General features: G+C 47.2%; 1 protein-coding gene across 1 annotated transcript in view; it reads left to right on the top strand.

Moving 5' to 3' along the window:
- Positions 1-5,410: 5,410 nt before the first annotated feature.
- The window catches only part of wnt7bb (wingless-type MMTV integration site family, member 7Bb), a gene marked incomplete at its 3' end in the record, with an annotated part of 26,772 nt that continues 14,682 nt past the window's right edge, over positions 5,411-17,500 (top strand). The window contains exons 1-2 of the mRNA XM_079742778.1: positions 5,411-5,930; positions 12,343-12,569. Coding sequence (XP_079598904.1) covers positions 5,860-5,930; positions 12,343-12,569 — 298 coding nt within the window. The 5' untranslated portion in view covers positions 5,411-5,859. The remainder of the gene's footprint in view (positions 5,931-12,342; positions 12,570-17,500) is intronic.

Below are 17,500 nucleotides of genomic sequence, written 5' to 3'. Positions count from 1 at the left end.
GAGAGAGAGAGAGAGAGAGAAGGACAGAAAGAGAGAGGGAGAAAGGGAGAGATAGAGAGAGACGGAGAGAAAAAGAGAGACGGAGGGAGAGCGCGAGAGAGAGATCCAATAATCAACTCACACAGCAAACACACCCAGCTGTTGAGAGATGTGTCACAATGTGTGCAAATTTGTGTGCTTTTTCATGTGTGCACAATTTTTCTTTCTATTCTTCTGCTACAAATGTGTATATGTGCTAGTGTGTGTGTGCATGTGTGTTTGTGTGTGTGGGGGGGGGCTGTTTGTGTTTGTGCATATGGGTGTGTGTGTGTGGGTGTGCATGCACGTTAATAGCTCAGGCCGATACACACACAGGACCTCACCTTGAGTCAATGCACTCTGTTTAGCTTTCACAAGCATGTCAACTCTTTCACCAAAGCACGCATTTGATGTCACCGAAGGGTTTGCCCAAAAGGGGGGGAAGTTAATACCTAATTCAGCTTTGCAACGTTATCTCATCAAAATCATAGCCCATTGAAGCAAAACATGCCTACCAACATTCCCTAATAGGACTCAGGCAAGGGGAATGACATTGCGAGGCCGAGGGGGGATTTATTGGGAAAAAATAAAAAATATATATTTTGTTTCTATTTTGAACAAATTTCATAAAGTCAACTCACTCCCTTAAACTCCTTGTATGTAATTTATTCTTCATCGCAGTAATTTCTCATGCTTAAACGTCCTCTCTGGAAACAAAACAGCAACCGCCATTATGAGTTGATTCTTCGTGGTGCAGAATATGTGTTTTTATAATAAAAACATGAAAAACAACATCCTGTGTACAGTGTGTTGCTTATTCGCTGCGCTGGACATATTAATGTCTCAGACCTCTGCAAGAGACACCAGCTCGTAACTCTGTCATATTTTATTGTGAGTGTAAATGCCTGGGGTTTTCAGTCCAAAGCAGGAAGAACCAATGTGGTTAAGATGTTTTCGGTAACAATACTTTCTGGTCATATCTTTTGGTTATTGTTGTTCTGTAGATTTGTTGGATTTCGTTTGGGTTGGGCTGTTGTTTGTGTTTGTCGAGTGATGGACCTCCGTATGCTGACGTGAGCATCGGGCCAGGTCCCATTTGGCCTTGCCTTTTGTCTGCTATTAAGTTGAACTGGAATCCTACCAGGGCGCACATTCAAACCAGCGGTAACAGTAACTGTGTGGATCCGCACAACCAAACGCACATGGATATCCTGTCTCTCCACTCAGCCCACTGGCCGTCTCTCTCCCTCTCTCTCTCTCTTCAAATACTCCCCTTTCTGTTCGATTCACATCAAATCTTCATGCAAACTGTTTTTCTCCTGGGTGATACAGATGCATCATAGTAGACTGAATCAGCAGTAGACACTCGGCTTCCCTTAGGTTAGGCTAATGCAGAATCAGGAATGCTGGGTAGAAAGAGTGTTTGATGTACTTGTCATTTCCCATGATAGAACATTCTATATATGGCTTTGATCCAAACCAGGGGGCTTTCATGCCATGACCCCCCTGTGGAGAGACTTTTGTCCCAGGGCCCACTATAAGTAATACAGACGTACTCATGCTCCAATGAAACGGACAGTTCATATGATTCTTTTTTTTAACAAATTTATAATGTTTATCCTGGCAACCCTGCATCATACTGGGTTGCCTTATGGTTTGTGTCAAGAACACTGATCTGGATGCTGGTGAAATGAATCTCCAGCATATCTTCAGTGAACTTTGCTTCAGTATGGGGTGTGTGGACAAGGCGATTTTGGCCATCTTTGACGTTGTCATTTCTCAAAATGAGATATCGGTCGGGTCACAACAAACTACAACAGATCTCATGCGCGAGGACTTATGATTCATTTCTGCAAACGTGCTCTTGAACAGAGGGTGTTGGCCCATGGACCCTACCGCTTGGGACTATTGGGCTGATCAGAAAGACATGTGCATCTGTGACATTTTGGCACGAGGCCACATTCCGCGTGTTAAACAGCGACATCGAAAAACGATGTGAGGTCGAAAAGGTTTTAAACCTGGAGACATAATAAAATAACAATGCTGCGCTGAGCTGAGTTTCAGTGCAGTCTTAAGGACTTTCCTGATGGCGTGTTGAGCTCTGGCAGTGGGAGGGAACCCCCAGAAACCTGCACACACACGCAAACGCACACACATATCACACACACACACAAACACACACACACACACACACACACACACAGGAAGTGCAGGGAAAACATTGCTACAGCCGAGGGCATGACGGGGAATCCATCAAAGCTCGCTGACAGTTAACACCATCGAGAGGGTGTGAAAGACCAGTGGGGTTAGTTTAACCTTTGACCTCTTGGCGTACACCGGGTCCTGGTAGCCAAATGTTTGGAGGAGATGGTTGAAAGATCCCCGTCTCCCCAGGGTGCCTTCAAAGAGCTTCCAATGACCCTCAGCTCATGTCAACACACCGGACTCAAGCTCTCCGGCCTGTGGCCCGAAAGCACACTGAGCGCAAATTCTGCTTAATATTTGCACAGTGCAACCCCCCAAAAACATAAATCAGGTTTTAATGGAGCAAAGCACACATTGTACACAGAACGAAGCTCGGGCTGTATTTTTCCGCACACATTATACAGGGCAGAACAATTCAAGAACATTACTCCACTACAGCCAAAGTCATCGACAGAGATGGAGCTCAGAATTCCAGGGAGTGACAGAGAGCTGGAAGACCGGTTCTGTAAGGTTCATGGTTCTCAGGGGAACCAGGGTCCTGGTTCCAAACAGGAGGATGGGGCAGGCCGGGTTCTCCGTATTCAGGCATCAGTACTCCAGACTAGGAGTTCTTAATCATATTCGACAGGACACCGCGACGGATCAACCCAAACCTGACCCCAAAACATCGGATCCCCTTTTGTGTTCTCATCCTTTCCATCAAGCCGCACTCACACACACACACACACACACACACACAGACACACACGCACACACACACACGCACACACAGACACACAGACACACACGCACACACACACCCACACACACACACAAACACTCTCACACACATGCGCACACACACACACACACGCACACACACACAAACACACACTCTTTACAAGAAAAAAAAAATGAGGGGTGAAATATACAGACAATGGGGCTATCTTCTGAATAGTTTTGGGCCGCCGGCTATTAAAGCGGTAGACCAGACAGAGGAGAAGATAAGTGCAAAAGGACAAGGAGGAGAGAGCCGGAGGTCTGCTTTGTGGAAGACATGCTCTCTGTGTTATCCACACTACAATAAAACATTAGCATGGTGTCAGCAGCAGGGATGTGTCGCCTTCCTTCACAGGGACGTGGACTTCGTGACCGGCTCTGTCTCAGCCTTACGAAGTCAAATAAACACAGCAGCACCTCCTCCACATGCCACCCAGGTGGTCCAGCGTGTATACTATACTGAAGTTTGACTCTACCCCCGTGCATCGTGGGGCAGAGAGAGAGAGAGGGCTGGCAACTGTGCATTTATAAGGGTCTGCGTGTGTGTTTTTGTGCTTGTTAATGTGAGAGTATGTGCATGTTTGCGTGTGAGTACATGCATACGTGCGTGTGTGTTTGCTTTAAGTGCCTGAGTGTGTTGATGTGAGTGTGCGTGCATAAATGTGCGTGGGAATGCATGTCTGTTGGCACACACCCACACATATAGAGGCATCGACACACACATGTATGCATGTGTTTGTGTAGTGGATTTATGCCATTGCCCATATGTGTGCGTGCAGATCTGTGTGATAGCCTTCGTGTGTGTGCACGCCAGCATAACCACGTATGTGAGTGTGTGTTTGCATCTGAATTTCTTTGTGCGTGTCTGCATGCCCGGTCGTGTGCACTGTGATGATGTGCGTGTATGCGTGTGGGAGCGTGCGTGCGTGCGTGCGACGTATGCGTCAACTCCCGATGACGGTGTGTGTCCACAGGAGACAATGACAAATAGCACCGCTGACGCACTCTGTTCCCCCTACTCGTGAGCCCTCCCTCATAAAGAAACGACCAAAATGGCCCTTTGAATATTCTTAATTAAACTGAACAGCCCCCATCCGCCGCGCAGGCCCTGAGAACATGAGTTATGGACATTTGAGGAGGAGAAACATCTTTTACGGGGCAGACATCAAATGCTCTGTGTCTCTTTTTATGTCACCCTACGGTCCGCATGTTGACGCTCATTATTCCCCTCCGAAAATCCATCTGGAATTTTGATGAGCGTGTTTTTGAAGGGAAAGAGGCCTGCAAACCACAGCGCAGGGATGTCTCGAAACAAAGGCATCCGTCTCTTCGCCTGCCTCTTGCGGTCGACAGCCACCCTCGTCTCGGAGGGCCTGTGTCTGTAATTCCAGTTCATGATGTAATTATTACAACCCGTTGGCCCTTTCTCATGGGGTTCTCATGGAAGGACTGGAGAACACTGGGGTTCGGGGCTCACGCCGCGCGGTGGTGTCTTCATTTGGGGGCGCAGAGACTGGGGATACATCTGATTAGGCCTACTAACTAAATACTAACAACAGCGGCAACGTAAACCCATATAAACTTAAATAAATACGGGAAAATATTATTGTTTTAATGTTATGATTATCATTATTTATATATATATATATATATATATATATATATATATATATATATATATATATATATATATAAAACACCCAATCCCGATTGTGGCTATCAGCTATGATGGGACAATAAAAAATAAAATAAAGGGATGCCACTGTTTGGCAGAATCCATTAACCACCAGAGGGAGTCTTGATTAAATGACTTCCCATGGATCCATGAAGATAATGAGCATCTCCTCTCAGGTGGAGTGCTGGGCTTCGATTCATATCATTTCATTTTAATACACACCCTTACTCCGGTACAAAGTTACATTTCCCTTTAACTTATTACTTCATACTTTGGACTTTAAATATAAAAGTATGTCATTATTACTTCGTCGTATAACCATTGAGAAGACACCACATTGATGAATTGCTGGTGGTGGGGGGGGGGGGGGGGGGGGGGGGGGGGGGGGGGAGTCATCGCCGGGTTCTGACTCGGTGAGTCATGCTGAACTGGTTGCTAACTATTAAAAAGGAGCTGCACCCAATAAACTTCGACGTGTGGGCATTGCCTAATGTTGTCACTGACAATAACCCCAGCCACTCGGGACTATAAAAGGCCGAATCGGTTCGCTCCCTTTAGATTTCTGTACAACAACTACACGTGTTCCGTTCAGACTTGAAGCCCGTCCCATTCCCTGCAGATCTGAAGGAGAAGGCGGAGGAGAGGGAGGAGGAGGAGGAGGTGTAGCTGTCTTTTGTTACCTGTGTTGGAGTAGCCTACCTGGCTGCAGTTAGATACATGGGCCAGCTATAAGATGTCGTCTTGTGAGGGAAAGAGAAGCTGGCGATGCGCAAAGGCTTTCGTTCCAACTGAATCCGTGTTTGTTTGGCATACTGTGTGATAGTGGGCCAGCCTGTTCTAGGATATCACTTCGTTAAAGGTAAATGTGCGGTGCAAGAAGCGAGGAGGGATAAGACACTTCCTCGGAGAACTCATTCACCTTTCAGGTCCGACCCTCTCTCTCTCTCTCTCTCTCTCTCTCTCTCTCTCTCTCTCTCTCTCTCTCTCTCTCGTTACATACTGGATTCTCTACGCCGTGTATGTCACCTGCACAGGTTGGACCATGGATTTTAGACATTTGAAGATTGCAAAGTTTCTCAGATTTCAATCCGTGGGAAACAGTCGATGTACGTGCATCTGGAAAGGTTAGGGTACCTGCCAAGGTGCGAACGAAACGTCTCCTTTCTGCTAATGTATGGCCTCAATACAACGTTTTGACGACCATGCACAGACCCCTCCGAAAGTGGAGTTTCTACGTCTTCCTGTGTCTTGGCATCATTTACACAAGACTTGGGTGAGTCGCACTAACACTTACTTACACTGTCGTCTGTTGTTTCCACTGATTGTTGTTCTATGACACGGCAGGACATCGTTGATACCGCAGGTGCCCACCTGCACCACCATGACCTTATCCTACTCATAACGTTACAAATGTTTTACCATGCATTTATTTTTTCCTAATGAACAGGGTTAAAACTTTTGTTTATTCGTCACGGCTGCAGGAATGCGTAACCGGAGAGCGCAGATATTTGTCTATTTAACAACACGATCGATGTGAGCAGACCGCCGTAATCCAGCCGGCCCTGCAGCTCGCTTTGTTTCCCAGATCATTTGAGCCGCCGTGTCTGCTAATTCCTCTGTGCCGTGCATACCTACGTTTAAAAGCGGCAAACTTAAGTTGTATTTCCACATTCCGTAGCCCCAGACGGAGTTTTTTTTTTTTTTTTTTACCTGTTTTGCAATACCTCACCTTGATGCATAAACACTGACAAGTTCTTTCCCCGTCTCTGCTTCCCCCTAGCGAGGCATACTAACTAACTAACTATAATATGTAAGTTGCATATTGCTTGTATTTCCCAGCGTTGTGATCAGAGTGCAGCCATTCTTATTATAATGGAACCCATCACTTTCGATTATTGGGGACCACTAAAGGCAGCCAGGTCCCAGGTGTTAGCGAGCCAGTGTTACATGTTCTTAATCCTTGAAGCACGGTGTTTAGACTTTAGCAAGTGGAAAAAGTGAGTTAAAGTGAGCCATCTTACATCTGATTGATCACCTCGCAACGAGCTCCTTGTTAGCCAGGGGGATCCATCAGCGTACCCTCTTCATTTACAATGACGTCAACCATCCCAGGTGACGACTGACACCCCACTGTACCGGCACAGGTAGAAGCACTCAACAAAAATACACATCAAAGCCCTTTGAAAAAAATAAAGAAAAGCCCATTCAGTTGGGAAAATGTGATAGAAGGATGTCTGAGGGTCATCACGCTTACCTATCTCCTTTTGGACGATGCGTTATCTTTACGCAACCAAATAAAGGGTTATTATAATAAAAATAATAATAATTATAATAATAATAATAATAATAATAATAATAATAATAATAATAATAATAATAATAATTACATTTAGCCAATATGAATGTCTGTTTTTATTTAAATATTCTAAATTGTATTTTAGGGGGTGGGGGGCCGGCTGGGGGGAGGGGGGGGGGGGGGGGGGGGGGCGGGGGGGGGTAATAATAAACGACGCTCCGGTGTCCGTCCAGGGAAACACGGTTCAACATCACCCCTATTGTCCTGCTGGGGCGAAGTGGGCGGATAGCGCTGTCTCTGCACTGCCCAATGGCAGACACGACTCTCGTGAGAGGGGAGAGAAGCACTTCTCTGCCATCTAAAATCCCTAAAACCAGCATCATTCCGGCTTGGGAACCGCACTCTGTAACAGCACCCTACCGCTAAGAGATGACAGAGCCCAGCTCCGCGCCCGCAGCACACGCACGGTCCCGGGAGCGAGGAGCGCCATAGCAGCACCGCCACTCAACGCGAGCACGTACAGGACCCCGCCGGACGCATCGCATCCCCCCCCCCCCCACCCACCCCCCTGGTCCCCCCCAAAAAAGAAGGCTGGAGACGCCGCTCTTATAGAAAGCAACCGTGCCGCCGAAGGAACTTAAACCCGGGGAATTAAAGGAGTTTATTCTGTCCGCTTGTTTTTTTGGGTTCTTCCTCCTCTTCTTCCTCTTCCTCTTGCTCAGTACGAAACGGGCGATCTGCTCAATGTCATCATGATCATCTTCTCGTCGCGCAGTGTACTGCTGTCAGTCTACTACCCTCAGATCTTCCTCATCCTCACCAGCGGCAGCTACCTGTAAGTTGACCCCTCGTCGATCGGCTCCGGAGCGGCTCCGGTGCGTGAAGCGCTCCTGTCTCGCTCTGGTTGCGGCTCTTTTTTCAGTCTCGGGGTCGGATGGGATCCTTCTCGTGCAGTGTGTAGCATGCATGCTTGCGTTGAGCGTTTGCTCGCCGCCGCTCCGTCTCTCAGATGCAGGTTGTTGGGTCGGTGGGAGAGTTTGATGGGCAAGAGGAAGTCGGCGGAGAAGTTAAGCCAGTTATTTGGGATTCAACCATCGCATCCACTCGTTGGTGCACGTTAACGCTTAACAGGCGTGGGTTTTTTTAGTTTGCCAACGCTTTTATCAGTTGGATCTTATTGTTTCTGAAACAGTTAATTCTCTGTTGTTTCGTTATTCAACTCATCGAGACCCCCCTCCTCCCCCGTGTCCACGTGGTAATAGACGATCAGGTTGTGTTGAGAACATTCTGCAGGTGGATGTTCCCTGCACGACTCGTATCACGGCGTGGTGTTTCCCCAGTCATTCATACAATCCGATTTGTATTTTCTTTCTCCCATGGAGTGGCAGAAACGTAGACCTATCAATTCAACTGAGATATTTTAGCCATGCTTTTTATGCGAGGAACACCAAGACACAACAACAGCTTTTACGCATGCACAGCCACCAGCCAGGCCTACCTGCCCGAGCTTGCGGAGGATTAGGCTACGTTTGCGCGTTACATCATCACTAGCCTATTCGACGCATTTAAAGGTTATCCTCTGGGTAGGCCTACACTGCTGCCACATATAGACGAGGAGATGTGATCACGTCTCGCAGAAAACGAGACGCGCTTCACATGAGGATGCAACACCTCTGCGTGGTTTTAATGCATTCGACCATTGATGATCTAATGGGTTTCCAAAAAGGGTTTTTAACATAATGACTGAACCGTGCTGCTCGCTGCCCTCCCTTCTGCCCCGGGTTGCAGGAGACCCCAGATCTGATGCAAAAATAGATGTGGTTTTTGGTTTTAGTTAAAAGTGGGCAACGGCTAAGTTTAGCGTTGGTCTGCACATTAAAACTACATACCATTGTTTGCTTTGATAATTTACAATACGCTATTCATCTCGGCCATCATCAAATGGTAGGCTGTGTGTTTTAGGGAGCACTTCTTAAAGGCTAAATACACAAAAGGAATGCGATGCCCTGTCCTCACACTCAGACCTGTTCTGATTTCCAGCCACAGCTAATGTAAAGGAGTGTCAGTTCTCTCTAAATGTGCTAAACTGTATGGGTGGCAAATGAGCAGTCAACAGAGCGGATCAGCGGTGTGCCTACACGCTATCTGTCCATCAAGAGCCTCTCGCACTACTGCAAACCCCACAGAGGAATGTCACACCTAATTTATCAAAGGAATAAGTTGCAGAAATTAGCCATGCGAATCGTTTTAATATATACATTATTTGTACTTTCTTGTTTATAAATGTCACTTATAATACAACAAACAATATCAGTAGGCATGCCTGAATACAATGTCACATGGTAAAACAGAAACAGTATTTTTGTAAAGAAAGTTAAATTTACTATACCTCAATTGCAGACTACACATTGCCTTTTAATTACACTATCAATTATTGCCTCTAACCACAAAAATGACATGGTATATTCTTCCTCAAATAACCAAATACCAAGAACTTATATGAATATACTACCAACTAATATACATATTGAATTTATTAATATTATCTTTCACTTCTTGTCTATCAATGCATGTTCAATCTCTCGTGTGGGCTGTGGTACCAATGGCTTGGTAAAGGTCATCTTTCTCCCTCTCTCTCTCTCTCTCTCTCTCTCTCTCTCTCTCTCTCTCTCTCTCTCTCTCTCTCTCTCTCTCTCTCTCTCTCTCTCTCTCTCTCTCTCTCTCTCACTCTTTGTCGGTTCCCAGTCTCAAAATGCACTCGGTGTTGCCGGTGTTTCGGCCCTTTGTAATAACAAAGAATGAATGGTGTAACACTAACACGCACGTTTCGTGTGTGTTAGTGTTACACCATTCATGAACATGTTGAGCAGAACAAGCGTACGCAGAGCTGTGAGACCAGGGCTAAGTGTGCTACTGTCTACTGTCTAGCAGATCTCTGAGCTGCGCTCCGATCTGCCGCTGCCATACCAGCAGTCATCGCTAAGCAAACAGAATGGCATTTGTGCACTTTGATGATGCAGGGATTTAGAAGCTTAGCTGTGGAATTCTCTGTTGTGCGGTGTCTGATGGTCTGGGGATGGAACGCGTTAGACGTTGCAGAGATCATGTGAATTAGCCCGTTGGCCACCGGCTGCACCGGGCCATTTCGGATGGTGCGGTTGAGTTCGTTACACTTGTGAGTGTCACAGTATAAAGTTCTGTATTTTTGTAGTTTATGCAAAACCTTGCCGTTGGTTTAGTTTCGTGTTTTCACCGTGGTCAATGTAGTGACGCGAAAAAGGCAACCAAACCAGAACATAACCAAAACAAACATAGCGGAGGGTCAGACAAGGTCAACTGAGTGTGACCCTGTTGGATAATGTCGTTTTGTTACTTTGACAACGTAAATAAAGTTGTATTAGTTTCGAAACAAACGGGATGACCTTGGATTTCCCCAAATACTGTAGGCCTATTTATTTATTTCTCTAAATCCCTTTTCTTTCCCAATCTGTTTGATATCCAATATTGAATTTGAAATAAATGTATAACATTGTAGCTGTACATTATCTAAGCTATGTGGTCATCAGGACCAATTTGCTTAATTTCAACCATTTGTATTGTATAAAAACGTATTCACGGGTGAATTATTAACCTTCTACACAGCTCATCCACATCCAATTGCTTTTACTTTATCATGACCTATTTATAGTTACACCGAAATAACTCAACTAGTGTTTCTAAACAGAAAAGTAAGGAATTTCTTATGAACTAGAAGTCTTCTCCATCCACCTAATCATCCGTCATGTCCCTCCACTATATCTTATGTTCCTCCCCTCTCATCCATGGCTCTACTGATTCACGTTCAATACTATATATATCATATTTATATTTTACATTGCACTGACACACAACCCTCCTCTGCTTTCCGTGCTCGTGGCGTAGCCCGCAGGCCCTGACGTCACACTTCAAAGCCACCGTCCGCCTCCGTGCGTGTTTTACTGCTCCCTGCGCCTGACATATTTGAAAAGTATCTGCAGGGTTACACAAGTTGTTGTTTTTTGGTGCTGGCTATAAACATAGGGGAGCCTACAGAGCTTTGCACATGTTATTTTATATGTTTTGCTGAAATAAGCTCTTTGGCGTGCTCTCCGTGGTTTGCAGAAGCGTATCCATGGTGCGTTATGATGTTATCACGTTCGGCCATATAGTGATCATTGGGATAATAAAGAAAACGTTAAAGGCAGGGCACCGGTTTCTGTTTGAATACATACAATGTGATACAAAGTCCTAATTAAAAAATGACGATAGAGACGGTAGTGTGATTAGGTATGGGCATGCTTTTTCCAGCAGCTTTAGAAAGCAGAGAACAAGAGTAAACACACTTGCAAAAATAATCATGAGGGGCTGTGTGTTTGTGTGCCATTTCTTTTGGTGAAGGAGTGAAAGTTGGCTTCACGAATTTGAGGAGATTGATCTGTGAAAGGAGGCCGTCTGCCAGCCATTTCATGCCACTGTATTACCTCGCAATTAACGTAAAAAAAGATCCCCATCATCGTTGCTGTTGGTATCGCCAGCCAAACCAAGGCGGTCGGATTCCACCGTCGGGTAATCAAATAAGCTCTACAACTCTCTCTCTCTCTCTCTCTCTCTCTCTCTCTCTCTCTCTCTCTCTCTCTCTCTCTCTCCCCCTCTCTCCCTCTCCCCCCCCTCTCTCTCTCTCCCCCACTGGGCTGGCGAGGCGTGCTGCCTTGTGCTCGTCTTTCCTTTCTTTTCAATATTGTATCGGGTTTTTGGTTATTTGGTTTGATTGACCTCTTATCCATCAAGTGGAAATGCGCTTTGTGTCGCAGTAGGGCTTTCAGTAGACGATGGAACTCTCATCCATCATTGGCTCAATTGAATCCGATTCTGGAGAGTCTCAGTTATGTGAGTCAGTCTCACCGACTACTAGAAGTTGTAACTGGCATTGTGTGTGTGTGTGTGTGTGTGTGTGTGTGTGTGTGTGTGTTTGCGCGCGCACGCGCGTGCGGGGCCATTGGCCAACTGTGTGTTTCAACGTGCAAGATTGCGTGTTCAATCTGTCTGTGAGCGAACACAAGGGATTAGCTGTTTGTTCTGTGCGCTTGTTGGAGTGTGTTACCGTTTATTTGCCTGCGAGCAACACAGGAAAAGGCGAGAAAGATAAAAACACGCGTGTGCCGTGAACCGTAAACCCAGCGCATTCACGTCCATCTCTCGTGACCGAGCATCATTTCAGCTTGTCCGACCTAGACGCTCGTTCGCAGAAAACGTGCCTGCACGCGGGTGTGCGTTTGTGTGTTTCTGCGTGTGTGTGCGTGTGTGTGCGTGTGTGTGGGTGTGCGCGCGTGTGTGGTGATATGTGACGCTGTACGTTTCTATCCTCTCTCAGGGCCCTGTCCTCCGTGGTGGCGCTGGGAGCCAACATCATCTGCAACAAGATCCCGGGGCTGGCGCCTCGCCAGCGGGCCATCTGCCAGAGCCGGCCCGACGCCATCATCGTGGTGGGCGAGGGCGCCCAGCTGGGCATCAATGAGTGTCAGTACCAGTTCCGCTACGGCCGCTGGAACTGCTCGGCGCTAGGCGAGAGGACGGTCTTCGGCCAGGAGCTGCGAGTAGGTCAGTCTGCTCTCCGCTCTCCCCCGTGTCTTAGTTCGCAACCAGTGTTGCCAGATTGGGCCAAACCTCCTGCCCAATCTGGCAACACTGGCAGCAACCGTAACCGTGGCGATGCTTGTTGTGGTTGATGATGCTTGAGTTATGCGATGTTGCGTCAAGAATGTGTTGGTGGCACTCAGTAACCAGGGAAACATGGAGGTGTGCAAGGAAATAATTATTGGGGGGGAAACACCCAGAGGCGAACTCATTGCAAAAGGGGACTAATAACAAATTATGACAAATGACAAATAACTAGCAATGAAAGGAATGTAATCGTTCTCGAGTGACAACCGTGTCAAGTGCGTCAATATTATGTCGACACATATTTCAAGTGACTGTGGTAGGACTTATGCAGCTATAATCGGTGAGTTCGTTTTTTTGCATGTGAGCTGGTATGCATAAAACACACTGAAATGCCCCCGATAAGACCATACCAAGTATAACAATTGGATCAAAGAGAAAACGCAAAAAATAATTAACTCAGGGAACAACACCTGGTCTTGAGGCTCTTTTGTTTTCTTGATAGCGTTTGGTGGGGTGCTGATGTCACGACCCCCGTTTCAAAGATCTTCAAGGACGTTTCACAGCCTGTTTTGGCTGTTTCTGCAGAGGAATGTTTGGCGGATAGTTGTTGGGTGGCAGTGCAGAGCTTGTAAAATATTGGGCTGACACACAACTCCCTGCCCCACAGTGGTTACCTAACCAGGCCGAAAGCCCTTGATGGTTTACCTGTAAAACGTACTTAGAGCAGGCGATTGCACATGGTGCATTTTCCCAGACTCAGAGGAAGAAGAATAGGTTGTTGTCCCTTCTTCACCTCGGTTGTGGTCGCGTTATTGTGTTAGTGTGGCGTGTGGTGTGTGTTTATGCATATGTGTATGTCTGTCAGTGTGTGGTATGTATTTGTTTCTCAACGTGTGTGTGTGTGTGTGCGTGTGTGTGTGTGTGTGTGTGTGTGTGTGTATGTGTGTGTGTTTGTGTGTGCATGCATGTGGAGGCGCGTGTGTGCGGTGAGGATGAGGGACATGCTGTTTTATGGGTTGCCTCTGCCTTCGAAAAAGTGGATACCCTGGCTTCCCTGTGGTTCATTGAATTGTCACTGAACCACTGAAAAACATCTGTTCACGCAAAAAAGAATTTAAAAAAAAAAGATTTGACGTTTGTGACTTGTGGAGGAGAAGAACTGCGGGAACCGTTTCTGGAAGGTCTCCGATCACTACAGCTACCTTTTGCTAAACCCTAACGAGAAAGGAAAACACCCCTTTTTTTTTGTACTGAAGAAGCACGTCACATTGTAGACCTGATTATGCTGTGCGAAAGCACTGCGGTATTTCCCCCGAAACGTGTCAATAATACCCAGTACTCCAAGTACCCAGCCCCATGCACCCATCCCCGCTCTGGGAAATATGTCTCTCCACAAGCCCTAAAAAAAAAAAAACAGGCTCCACACACATCACAGAATGAAAATTCAAACCAGCAAGGCGTTCTCTCTCCACCGGGGAAACTCGCTCCTTTGTAGAAGCATCTAAGAGGTTATAAGCATTGCTCAAGAGAGAACGGGCCTGCTCTGCCATTGATTTCCAGTCCCGTCCCCACAGTCTCCCGTTCCAGCGACACTGTTGTGTTTCCTCAGCCCGGTTCTGGTTTGCGTTGCGCTGGGGTCTCTCTAATCCAACCCCTCGGTTGAGATGCCTGCCGACCCTTCCACGGCTGGACCAAAGTTGTGGAAATGCTACCAAAGAAAGACGGGGGTTTGTGGAGGGCCCTAATGGGGAAAACCTATGGTTGAAAGAGGATCTCGCAAATGAGGAGACAACTAATGGTATTATTGCAGAGAATGGCTGTCGAAAACCAAAATAGATGGACACATCTGTTGTTAATCGAGCTAAATTGGTTGTGTCCATGGCTATATGGTGTACGGGAGTCAGTACATACAAGCAGCGCAAGACCTGGAAGAAGACAAACATTTACATTCGGGAAAGGCCGTGTTTGAGAAACCTGGCACTCGGTTATGTTTGCGTAGATTTTGTTTTACGGAGACTTCAATGCGTTTCCCTTTTTTCTCCATTTGGGAGATGTTTTGTTGCTGTTACAGTGTGGTTGATGTTTAGTCCAGCGGCTCTGTTAACAATCACTGCTCTTTAAGGGGCGTAGCTGCACTCTGCTCTCAAAAAGCATTTTCTCTTTGTTGTGAATGTGCTCGTTTGAAATTTCTCTTTGCTTTAATTCTCCTCACCACTTACCGTCTCATCTCTTGGATTCTCTCTCTCTCTCTCTCTCTCTCTCTCTCTCTCTCTCTCTCTCTCTCTCTCTCTCTTCCCCCTTGCCTATTGATCTTTGAGGACATCAGAAACGGATTATGCCCTAGTTTATCTGTAGTGTGGTGGTTGGACTGTTTTATTCATGGTCAAGGTTTTCTTTTACATCCCAAAATGCTTTTTAACTTATGGGTGGATCTTTGAATATTTGACAATTATTCCCAGGAAAGCTTCCTCCATTTTCAAAAAGTCTCATGCAAACGGTCTCATATTTAACGTGGTGATGACAAATTATTGGCCACTCTGCAGCCGGGCTGGAAGATCCAGCCCCGTGTCCTTGGACTATGGCCCGCCAGACACCGTGATGATGCACGTGGGATACACATCACCGATTGGCCAGGGACGCATGTCCGTGATTGGCCGCTTCTGTCGAGGATTTCCTTTTTCCCTCGCTGGCCAATGGCGCGCGTCAGATCAAACTCGGCACAGCCACGTGCAGCAGTGCTGTACGTGGGAAAATGATGGGGAGGAGAGTGCTCACCGAGCGTCGCGTCAGAGTCCCGCTCGGTCACTGACGAAGAACACAGACGCAGCCACAGCTGCTGTTGCTGCTGCAGCAAAGCACAGCTCGGGCCGCGGGAGTCGGGGGGCCGTGGAAAAGCCGGGGGCCGCTCACAGAAGTCTTTCATGAGCGTGTTGTCAGAATGCCACTGGGCGCCGCCGTGTTCTTGGGTTTTGTTTCCAGCGCTTGTTCTCTTCTGATTGAGGACGTCACCATGTTCCCCCCCCCGAAACTTTCTCCCCGGCTGAGTCTTGTATGTTTGACGAGGGCATGCCTAGCGTGGCATATGAAATCATGGAACCCCTCCCACCCCCCTCCCCACCCCCCCTTTCCCCTTTGACAGAATGTTCCGACCCCCTCCAATCTGCAAATTCCCACATCATCATCATAATCAAGCCGAGTAGAAAAGCCATCTGCCTTCTGCTCCCATCGAAGCTCTCTGTTCAAATCCCTCAAATTATGAACACGAGAGTCCTCCGCGCCCCTCCTTCTGCACGGGGGATCCAGTGTGAGTTCTGGATCTGGTGGCAGAAGATGCCTACATCAGTTTTCTTCTCCGTTTTCTTTTTTTTCCCCCTAAGAGGCCAAAGATCGGTCGACCGCAAGTTTGATGCTGCAGTCTCTGTGCTCTGCCTCTGCCTCTCTGAGCTCCTGGGAGACCCGGTTACTGGTCTGGAGCCGTAGGTCGGATAGCATCAGCTCTCCCCGAGACAGCAGACGCTAATAGCAGGGGGGAGGGAGGGCTACAGGGCACCTCCCCAAGTCTCCATTCGTGTTGTTAGGAGGAAGGGTCTGTCCAGGCTTTGGTTGCAGACAAAAGGCTGGACATTTGATATTTCTATCTTTATTCGGTTGTAAATAGAAATATGTGTTTGGGAAAAAGAGCCAGCTTCTGGCAAATTCTCCGATGCTTGACACGAGAGCCGAACATGACTTTGAATGCTAGGTGGATGGATGGGGTGGAAAAGTGGAAAGCACCCTGGTCATGTTTCCAATCCCTCGACAACAATTTATCTGTTGTGGGACAAAAAACGAGTTGGCTACCCCCCTAAATATACTCTTACTTACAAAGTGGAGCACGATGATTTTTGTGTTTTCCCCATGCGATTCCTTAGTCTACCCTTTCAATTGCGTTGGCATCGGCGACTGCACCTACAGTTTGGCTACAATTTGGAGCAAATTATCTCGCGTTAACAGGGATGGCTGTTCTGGACACGGCACGTTGCAGCCTATTAAGAAGTCATAATAGAATTAGAGGGGTAATCCAGTCCACGAGCCAGCAGAGCAGGGGGCTGCTGGCTGACAGGCCCTGGGGATGGGCCCGGCAGACACCGCTGATCCACAAATTACCGTCCACCGCCCTGGTTCCGAGATGGAGGGAAAATATCGTAGCGCTCGTCAAAAAACTGGTCCCAGCTAATCCCGTAACAATCAATTTGACTACACACACATACCCACGCATAGATATACACACACAAACACAAACACACACATAGATACACAAAAGACACACGCATGTATTCAGATGCACACGCACACACACACACACACACACACACACACACGCACACACACACACACACGCACACACACACGCACACATGCACATGGACACACACACACACATGCACATGGACACACACACACACATGGACATACATGCTTACACACACACAAACACACACACACACACACACACACACACACACAGACACGGCCACACACAAACGCAAACTAATTCAGTATTCAGATTGTAATTAAATATCAGTTGATTATTTAAAGGCTTTTAGATCGAAAAACAGATAACGGGTTGGTTACCAAAAACACAACCCACAAATGGTGTCCTGAACATGTGGCTGTCGAGGGCATTCTGCTCAAGCACGCTCACAGCGACCAGGAAAAGTTTTTGGACCACAACCTGCCGTACTCCCCCCCACCTCCAGTGGGGAAACCACCTGCGACAGGGCCGGCCGTAGCTCCAAGAGGACGCAGCGCAGGGTGCTCAAACATCTCCACCTTCACTCAGGGCAGGTCGCCGTGTCGCTTGATGTTCGCGATAAGGACTTCGAAAA

Source organism: Pollachius pollachius (assembly GCF_949987615.1).
Source record: "Pollachius pollachius genome assembly, chromosome: 9".
NCBI classification, from domain to species: domain Eukaryota; kingdom Metazoa; phylum Chordata; class Actinopteri; order Gadiformes; family Gadidae; genus Pollachius; species Pollachius pollachius.
The sequence above is the reverse complement of the archived record's forward strand: the minus strand, read 5'-3'. Positions and strand labels throughout refer to the sequence as shown.